This window comes from Morone saxatilis, unplaced genomic scaffold (genome assembly GCF_004916995.1).
Source record: "Morone saxatilis isolate NCDOM2014 unplaced genomic scaffold, NCSU_SB_2.0 Contig10, whole genome shotgun sequence".
Taxonomy (NCBI): domain Eukaryota; kingdom Metazoa; phylum Chordata; class Actinopteri; family Moronidae; genus Morone; species Morone saxatilis.
The window spans coordinates 11,065,594-11,076,341 of NW_023339652.1; the positions used below are offsets into that span (position 1 = coordinate 11,065,594).

General features: G+C 38.2%; 1 protein-coding gene across 2 annotated transcripts in view; it reads left to right on the top strand.

Annotated features, from left to right (window-relative positions):
• The first annotated feature begins 8,026 nt into the window (after positions 1-8,026).
• tfec (transcription factor EC) overlaps positions 8,027-10,748 on the top strand; it is a 12,747-nt gene continuing 10,025 nt past the window's right edge. For both annotated transcript variants that reach the window (XM_035674375.1, XM_035674382.1), the window contains exon 1: positions 8,027-8,229. In XM_035674375.1, the coding sequence (XP_035530268.1) occupies positions 8,173-8,229 (57 nt within the window). In that variant the 5' untranslated portion in view covers positions 8,027-8,172. The remainder of the gene's footprint in view (positions 8,230-10,748) is intronic.

Here is a 10,748-nt window from a genome sequence, read left to right on the forward strand (position 1 = left end):
TTCCGGTTCACTGATGAGATCTTTTAATTGTGAAAACGTCACAGACTGCAGGAGAGAAAAAAACAGTAAAGCAACATTGGTTTCAGTTCATGCATGCATTATCAACGCATAAGTAGAATAAATGCAACGCATGCTTGAACATTGACACTGGTGGGAGCAGAGGAGGGCAGTGTTCAGAGAGGTTAGTCAAAAACATCTCCGCCGGATAGATTTAAAAAGACAATTTTTCTAAATTGTAATTCAGTGCAGTGAAATGAGCATATTTAAGTAAAAGAACCCCCTAAATGTTCAAATGTTTAAACTTCACTTGGATGTTTGACCTCTGTACAGTATATTGTCCATGTAGAGTCTGATACAAGAAGGTTGTTTTCACATTCATCTGCTGAAGGGGGGAAAGTTTCTCTGTGCTCACCTTAATCTGACTTCAACACGTATTGTACATGATTTTGTAACATCAGAACTAGTCTGGGAACCAGCCATAGTCCAGTATGCAACTTACACAACTGTGAGATGGAAAGTTGAAATCTCTAGTGTTCATGTTTTGAGATTGGAGTTTTTAGTGAAGTAGTCAACATTTTGTTTAAATAAAACATATTTGCATATTTATAAATTCTGGATTTTTTAAGGATAGTTGCATTATCTTGGTACCAGTTCTGAGTGCAACTGTTCAGCTTTGGTGAACCGTATTTGGTGAAAAGAAGCGGCTGGCATGTGCATCGGAGGAGGCACATGGTCGTCTAGCATGGCGAATTAGAAATGATAAGGGAAAACTCTGTAACACACTTGGAACTGGCACTGACTAAATGATGGAGAAACTAAATTGAACTCAGGCACAGCTAATTACCCAATTAACCCGAGACTGGCAATTGGAGTGATGAGAGAGGACGACTGGCAGAGTAGCATGATCCAATAAAGTAACCGGAAAATAAATTTTGAAAAAAAAAATCATATTGATTTTATTAACAAAAAAAGATTTACGTGCTCTTCGCTACACTGATTTAGATTTGGGTGGAGATTTTTCACCAAATTCTCAGTAAAAGGACGCATTTAGAGAACTACTGTATTTGGAGTTAAAGTTTGGGAAAAAATAAGACCATAATAGTGCATGAGAGAGAGAATCAAGGTAATATGTTGTAATGACATAATCCGGATGCAGGTCAGAGTAAAAATTGAACAGACCTGCATATGATAAAAGCCTGAGCTATTCTGGCTTTTCCCTCTCCCTCCCCTCACTTTCATTCTCAGTCTTCATCTCATGCACTGCTGGGGAGAGGGGCATTGCCTCCCTTCGTCACAGAAGCTCACTCGTTCAAACGGCAGGGGCACAAAGATAGCCGGACAGAGCAAACAAACAGCTCTTTGTCCACAGCACAAACCATACATTATTATTTCTAGCAAGGTCAGAGTTGATTTCATTTTCTGCTTAGTTCTCATTAAACAGCTATTGCATTATTTAATTTTCCACAATCAAGTTAAGGGGTGGGAAGGGGATCAATACATCTCCACCAAAAGCTTTTGAACAGTGGCTTACAAATTTAGCCCACAAATGCACTTTAGTATGTTGGTTAGGGAGAGTAGCATCCTCTTTTTTGTTGCCATGTTAAGCTTCAAAGGTTAGAGGAGCTGAAATGAAATAGTTCTGATTTTGATCTTCACTCTATTCAGTTGCCAGTGCTGAATCTTAATCAAAAATATTTTTTCTTTGTAGTTCTCTTAAGATTTGTACAAAGATAAGTAAGTTCAAAGAAAACATATTCACAAACATATTCGCTGAATACTGTTGTATAGTGATTCCCACGATTCCCCAATGATTGTGCACTAGTTCAATTCATTTGAAAAAGTAGAAATTAGGAATTGATTTTTAAATATTTCCTCTTATTTAGTCGGCTCTAACAACTACATGTTGCCATTTAGAGCACATGCAAACTAGTTAGTAAGAAAGCAGGGGAGTTTAGACAGCTACATATACCATATACAGTGGAATCAACTTAGCCCACAATGCATTGTAAAGAGTATACAGTTAACAATTCTAATTCTAACTACCTTCATACATTGTTTAGAAAGGGCAAAAAAGGGTACATTTAAACTTACTTCCACAGATGAGAGGAATGATAAAAGTGTCTGAAATTGCCACCTGATGCAGTGTGGTACTATATATAAAATTCCCTATATATCAGGGTACCCGGATAGCTCACCGGGTAAAACTGGCGGCCTAGTACCAAGGCTGAGTCCTTGCTGCAGCGGGCCCAAGGTTAGAATCTGACCTGTGTCCCTTTGCCTACCTCCTCTCTTTCCTATCAATCTTCAGCTTTCACTATCCATTAAAAAAAAGCAATAAAGTTCCCTCCCTCTCGATATATATATACACACAAATATATATTGTGCAGGGAACACACAGTGAAGAATTTCAGATATAACTTTTGTAATTCTAAAAGTCAGTTATATCATCAATAATGGATGCATACTAATCCACTTACTTGTTACATCATGTTGTCTAATATGTTCATATTGAGTTAGAATACAAGAACCTGATGTTATCCATCTCAAATAGGTTACACAGGACTAAATCAAATAACTTCTAAAAATCTCCCCCAGTTTATTATTTATTATTTCCTTTCTTTGTGTGTGTGTGAGTATCTGTCTTCTCCCTGACACTGTCACATTATCGGATATTTTAGTCCCTTCATCTGTGTCTTGACCATTCATTTGTGCCATGTTCTCTGCTTCAGTCTGGACAATACTTTTCAGATCATACGCCTACTCATCCGCTTCAAGGAGGAAAGTTTCTCTGTGCTGACCTTAAGTCTCAGTTCAACACGTGTGCTTACAAGATAATTTTGTGACATCAGAACTAGTTTGGAAGCTAGTCACGGTCCAGTATGCAACTTAGACAAGACTGGGGACATGGAAGCTTGAAACTTCCAGCCTCCTAGCTGATCAGAGCAAACAACCAGCTCTTTGTCCGTAGCACAAACCATATATTATTGGTTCTGGTAAGGTCAAAGTTAATTAGATTTTCTGCTTAGTTCTCATTAAACAGCTCTTGCATTATTTAATTTCCCACAATCAAGTTAAGGAAGGGGAGGAGGGAGGGGGGCGGCGCTAATCAATATATCTCCAAATCATCTCTTTGATTAATTCCTGTCATGTTCTCTGCTTCAGTCTAGACAATACCTTTAGGTTATATTTACGTGACAATCCATGATGTCTTATGGCATATACATAAAGGAAGATTGCTCCAGAAATTGTCTTGTGACAATGACAATTTCAGACTACAAAAATATTAAAAGCAATAATTGTCTAGATTTGAATGATTTTATAAAAATGACTTTTGACTCTCAGAAAATAATAAAACAAAGGTCAATACACTGCCAATATTCTTTTTTATCTGTCTAAGCCCATATATCCAATACAAGCACCCTTTATCATTCCTTTTTTTACTTATGTGAAAAAGACAAATGTTACATAACAAGGCAAGGTTCTGACAGCAAAAGCCTTAATTGTTACTGTCTGACTGTTAGAGACTACTACAACTACAAACATACAGTCCCATACAGTGTAGCGTTAAAATTTTACTGACTTGAATCATTTACTTCTCTAAATGTTTGCATAGTGTACAAAGAGTCAAAACACTGAATCTGGTGTTGGCTCACAGCACTCCAGGACAGGGGGCATGTCCATCGACCCTGTTACTGGATCTACTGTACTCTGTCGTCACCACTCATTTCTCTGTTTCACTCGTTTTTTTTATTCTAACATATTTAATATTTAATATAAATGATTCCATAGTGGTATTTCCCGTTATATGTTATATTAATTTCAATAATATCTGATATGCCGAAGGACAATTCTAGGACATTCAAAGAAGCACTCTGATCTCTAAAAATAATAATAATGAAAAGTTTTCCCTTCATTGAAGTTAGCTGCAAATTTAGAAGTATATTATTGTTTTTAAGAATGTTAAATACAAGACAGATATTACATCTGTATCATATTAGATACTTGATGTGTAAAACCCATTAAATTAGTGTGAGAAAATAGATGCACGCGTAACCCTGACATAAGCTTGAGTAAATAGTTGGCTTTGTTATGAAAGCATGAAATCAGTAAGGTATACTCAAAGTCCATAGGCTTCTTTTGAGAGTGTAACATGGATTTCTCTCTCTGTGTGCTGATCATTTTGTCTGTAGGATGTTGCCCAGGCTTGAAAGGCTTTTACTTTGGTGAGCTGGGACTGTCTCGCAATCAATCATGTGCATAATTTTAATAAGACTTCATCTTCATAGTTATAGTTGGAGCCCACCGGGGCTTCTTTTCACTGTCTGCCAAAGTGAGAGATTAAAGTTGTCTACAGTACAGCTTTCTGACATCATTCAGAGAGGCAACGCTAACAACCGGTCTATCCTGTTCTTGCTCACTGGACAGTGAGGGTCAAGGATGAGGTGCCCCTTTCAGGCCCACAACCACTACACAGCAGTTTACCCACAATCCTCTGCTCTGTATTGCTCAGCGGCTTTGCGGCTGTGATTGGTTTAAGATCTGGTCCTGTTTTACTTTGTTTGTTCACTTGTATGTGTCCCTTTTATCACTGCAAATCAAATTTAGGTGATTTAATATTTTAACTTCACCGCCTTAAGGGTGACAAAAATCTTACAGTTTTCAGGTTGTCCCAACAGATATATTTTGGGCACAGAAGAGGACAGTAGTATGTGAAAAACTGGTGTATAATTAGATGACAAAGTTGACTAAAGTAATAAAGTCATTTTTTGCCTTATTTGTGTGAATTTGACTGCTGGACTGTTTTTGTCTGTTTCTTCGCCCCAAAACAGCCAATGTGTCCAGATGTGTACAGATGTTAATGATCGATTGTTAACTTTTTTTTTAGCTTGGTGTAAGCTGATGGGTACTTAGCCTTGCATGTCATTGCATATCTGAAAGCTTGGTCAAAGGTGCGGGTTAGCCACAGTAGTGAGAATGTGTCAGAAAGAGACATTTTTATTGGTAATCAACTATGAGTGATTCTAACTGTAACTGATGAAGTATGTTTAAATATTGAACCTTTTTTGGCTGTGGTAGCCTTCAGTGTTACAACATTGTATTGTATGCAACTAGAGAAGTAAACACACTAACCTTTACTAGTGTGTGTGTGTGTGTGTGTGTGTGTGTGTGTGTTTCTGTAAAGGACTGTATGTAGAGGGTCTACAGTCTCTCAGGTGTTCCTGTGAACAAGCTCCTTTTCACTGCTCACAGAGAATAATGTGCTCTAACTGATTTAGCAGCAAAAATTTTATTATTTCATTTCGACTAATTACATCTCCTCTGCACTGACATGAGGACAGGCTGCACTGCATCCTCCTCTTCATCGTTCTCCTCCCTCCCTCACTCACTCAGCTTTATGAAGTTTTTCAGTTGACTGAAACGGTTGTAATGAAATGCAATGTTCGTTATTTGTGAAATTGGGAGTTAATAAGCCATAACACACATTTTTGAGAATGTAATTGACCCAAGAAAGATTAATAAAATACTTGCGCTTCTTATTTTGTATGCTATTTAAGGTATGTGTACTTATCATAAATTTATCTTTTTGATAACATTTACATCACTACATGTTTAAAATAAAACTTTAGTACTAATACAATCATTCAGATGACTACTTGCTACAAAATGAGCTTGTTTTCTAATAAATAACACACTATTCTAATAGTTTTATCCCTTGCGGATATCAAGTTTGTAGCCATGAAATGAAATGAAATAATAAAGAACAGTTTCCTTACTAAATCTACTTTTTCTTTTTTCTTTTTAAAGATATTCCATTGTTTGCATTTTGTGTTCTACCACCACACTTGTGTATGCCGCAATAGCACTTGAGAAGCTGATATAAATAGTTTCGAAAACAACACAAAATGCTTTGCAAATGTTCATTACAATGCAGGAAATACATTAAGAATATACCTAATGTGTTTTGGTGAGAAATGTTAAATTTATATCAGGAAAATCATGTCAAAACTCCACTGGGTACCTAAGTCATTTTCCGTCTTTACTTTGAGTATGAGTTTTAATTATTTTTTACACTGCTGTCGAGTCAGACCATTTTCATAAATTCAATATTTCATCAAGGTAACAAGCACACATGCACACACACAGTTTCACGTGTAATCCAGTTAAAATGGCTGTAATATTTAATTCATATGAGAATCATTAAAAGTGCAGTAGTGCCGTGTCCATTATGCATTCCTTTTCTAGCAGGATAAAACAGTCCTCAGATGTGGGAGCTGCACTTTGAAGTGTTGTCTCAGAAGCAGGCAAACTCTTACAGGAAGTCCCTGATGTTTAAAACATGCCATGCAGGGGGACTAACAAAGGTGAGCACTTGTGGCTTGCCCCAAGATGAGCCAAAAATGGCCAGCCAGGAATTTGGGCTGGATCTGATAGACTGCGTACACGGACATCAAATAAACAAGAAGCAGACAAATATACACATGGGTAATGGTGAAGTTGTGAGAACACAAAATACAGTTACGAAGACACAGCAGACATGAGGAGTATGTGCCTTGTTGCCCTTCAAAATGGCAGCAAGATGATTTAGACACAGGAGCATAAATAATGCTCATTCGTCCAGCTGACTGCGACGGTACAGGCTATTAATCTGTTTGGTTATAATGAGAACTCCTTTTGTACAGATAGCCTCAAGACTGGCATTCTCTATTTAATGAAATCATCCACCATGGACACGTGTGGGACAAATTGCAATTTAACAGCTGAGAGGAGACATTAGCTTATTATGCATTAGTGTTAAAATGATTCTTTAAAAACATAATCTGTACCGGCTTGATTTAACTGAATCATTGTGATTCGATTTGCCTTATTACATTCAATGTCCTCAATTGAAGTTCTGATGTGTTTATTATTAAGTGTATCAAAATATACAAAACCCTATGTTTGCAAGTGTTTGCAATAATCACTGAATCAGTCGTGAGTATAAAAACTGTGGTTCTCAGTTTTTCAGGACTCAGGACCACCCTGGGTTTCACTCCAGGCTTACAATCAGGGACTCATTTGCATAGGCGAGGTAAATGCAAGCCAAGTTTCAAGCTGGGTGTCCCAAGTTCTGACAAACACTAAATTGTCCTGGTTTTACCACAATTCAAAAAATAATTAGAATTTTATACTTGTTTTCAGCGCTTGCACGTTTGTCATGTTCTGTCCTATCAATGAATACCTAACCCAATATAAAAACGCACCACATGTCTGAATTCAACACTGTATGTGTGTCAGCCACCTATGCTAGCAGGTAGCTGTCATGCTACATGAAAAAAAGGTTGGTCTTTTCCAAAGTAAACTGTGAAACTGTTAGGCTCACGTTTTTGCAGGCGAAAACTTCATGTTTTGCCAACCCTGGTTAGGATTTTAAAGTTGGACTCCACTTTCCTGTATTTAATAAGATCTTGGCTTCTGATTTAGCTGATTGTTTTTATTATCTAAAAGGTTGGGACTACAGGGAGGATTTGCAATGACCTCGTTCAGTTTTGCTGTGTCTAGGAATTCTCTGAGAGCCATTCTGGGAAGGCTTGAGTTGGCCTTTGTTGTGGCCAGACGGTGACAGGGACATGATAACTTTGTGAGCGTGTTTTCATATATTTGCACACATACTCAGTTTCCATTTTCGTGTGTTTCCCTAGTTGAATCTGTGACTGTAGTTTGATGGTTAAAAAGCCTTCTAAGGGAAGTGGGTGCCGTGAAGATAACCTGTGAGAATGTGCTGAGCTGGGCTGGATGTTCTGCAGGAAGGAAAGTGCGGTGATCCACAAGCAGGAACTCAGATTCTGTCAACTTATTACACCCCTGCACACACGCACACACACACACACACACACCAACCCCCCTAACTGCCATCTGTATTTCTGCTTTAGTCAGGCCTTTCCTTGACCAAAAACACACACTAGTACTAACACACACAGGAAATGGCCCGTGTGGCTCCCAAATAAGCTGATGTGTCATGCCTTCCTTTCCAATATTTCTGCAAAAGCTCAGGAAGGAGGCTGCAGCACCTCTCTTCTTCTTCCTCTTCTTCGCCCCGTGTCTCAGTGACACACAGCTGTGGCCGTGACAGTTCTTGTTCTTCTATAAGAATTTGCAGCTCCTGCGGTGGGAGACGCTGCCACTCTGGGAGCCATGAGTCGTTGTTGTGTGGTCAAAGTGATCACCCTGACAGAGATCCAGCTTCTACAGGTAGGGGGAGCGACTCAGCTACACAGGCCAGGGAAATCGGAACACAGATAGATAGATGGATGGATATAGAAAAAGGCATATGTGTGTAACTGTGTGTGCATTTGTTTGTGTTTGCATGCAAATTGTCTGTGCTTTGTAAAAGGCATGCACCTACAACCAGAATAACTGAATAGCCACCGTGGAATGCAAACTTTGTGATCAGTTTGCTATTCCAGTCTTATCTTCCCTCACATTTCGCAATCTAGGGTGTGTGGTCACAGCTATTTACTGGTTCGCAGGCTCAGCAAAAATAAAGTAAGCTTGTCTGAGAAGCCTTTTTGTTCCACTTTCATCTTATCTCTGTAGATTCAAGATGGGAAAAAGATAATTGAGCATTGCTCCTCTGCATTCCCTAACTGTTTCAATATGTTAATAAAATACAGAATTTTGCAGAAATGAATCCAAACCTCCTACCAGGTTTTGCCCATAATTTGTACAGCTAAGTTAATGTCACCATCACCCAGTGTTTCATAAGTTCTTGGATTTTTCTGAAGTGAAAGGAGAACTTGAGCAATACTGAAACTGAGTTAGGCAAGAGGTTTTCATTTAGGAGAAACACCTGTAAGTTTGTCTGTTACAATGGCATTGTGAGTGCAGCATTTCTCAGTGGGACTAAAGAAATACACCTTTTAACTTGGAGGTAAATCATATCACTATTAAATACATCTCACAAATGGAGGCTGAAGAAATCATGATTTGAGAGAACACATTAAACTGGACTCTAAGATTTAGCACTGAGGGTTTGTGTCTGTAAAAGTTGCCTTTTTATCTTTTAGTGCAGAATTTGTGGTTTTAATTAGTCATATAATTGTGAATATATGTCCTGTAATGTAGGATATGGCTTATTTTCTCTTGAGGGTGATAAAGTTATTAGATCATTGCTGCAACATGCTTTAAAGTTGCAATCCTGTGCACTTGCTTGAATGAATCAGCTACATATTCTATATAACAGCTGGGGGAAAAAATGTGTGTAATGCGACTTCACTGGAGGGCATAGTAGAGTATTTGTTGGATTTGATGAAGCTGCTGCATGCATGTTAAAACCAGTGTACGTACTCAAATTTTGTTAGTGAAAGAGTTAGGAAAGGTTTAATTGAGAAAGAAAAAGAGAAATGGGTTGTGTGTGTGGAACGAGGGAGTTGTCTGCTTCTGACATCTTTATTTGAGTGGTCTAAATGTCTCTAATGAAGATAATGAAGTTAAAGGGAGATGTAGCTGATTTCCTAATGTCCTTTCAGCTGGACGCAGGAAGCACGAATGCAAACCGGACAAATATTATTTTATTATTAAAGCGTTACGAAATATGATAAACTGTGCTGAAAGAAACTGAAAGGATATATTAAAATATTGTTGCATCAAACAGTGGCCATATGCAAAACTGTCGGGAGCTGCGTACAAAGGAAGAAATCAAATGCATTCACTGACATCATTGCTTTGATATCAGTAAAATGTGAATTTTAGCCCGACATAATCTGCTATGGGTTTGCACGACAGGAATAACTGTGCAAATGTGTGTAGATGGAAAGTGAACCTGTGACCTCTTCTCTACCAGTAACCACAAACAGGGCCTCAATTGTTGTAGCAGGTGCAAGTAGCCGCATTGAGAAAAACTGAAGTGTGTCAAACTTCAGAATAGTCACTACAATCCCAAACTTGAGCCATGATTGATTAGATTCTTATCTCATTCCTGTCCCCATGTGTATGGCGGACATTGATAATTTTCAGCATGTCCTCTTCACACATGCACAGGCCTGCCATTGTCGAGGTTGGCCTCGGTGACTGAAGCACCATTACTTCTCAAATCTAATCAGATTCCCTTAAGTGGATAACAAGCGTGTCTCCGGCATTTACAGTAGTGAGAAAGCTGAAGTGAAACCAGGACAAACTGTTGTCACACAAAGCAGATGTGGTGTGTAGCAGTCCTGGCATCCCTCTTGCTATCCGTAGTGGAAAAAAATGTTGATTGGCTAACAACTGGCATCTTGTTTGGCCTGAAGAAGTCAGATAAGAGCTCTCAGTCACTACTGACAAGTTGAGTATTGTGATGAGCCTGTTCTTAGTTAGGTGAATAAGCGCAGCTAGTTTAGCTGACTAGGAGAATTTAATGCTGAGTTTTAGTATAAAGTTTTATTCCGAAGTTGCCATCACTAAAAGTACCTATCACTATTTAGCAATGTTGCGCTAGTTAACATTTAACCCATAAAAACTGTGGTTGTTGCTAAATGTCCGAAAACATGGGCTACTTACTGGCAAGCTACTCATTTAACAATGTCTAGCAATTCTTTCTGTCAGATAACTGTCACTCGCAAAAGTTGGCCTTCCTTTTGATGCTTTATTATGTGTGATTTCACTTGATAAATTACACTTGTACAGTGTCTGGTTCGTCCCTTTAAGGCTAAACTAAAGGTAACAAAAACATAATTCTTATTTCAGATGGTTATACACTAAAGAAAACATAGCTATGAATATTATATTACATT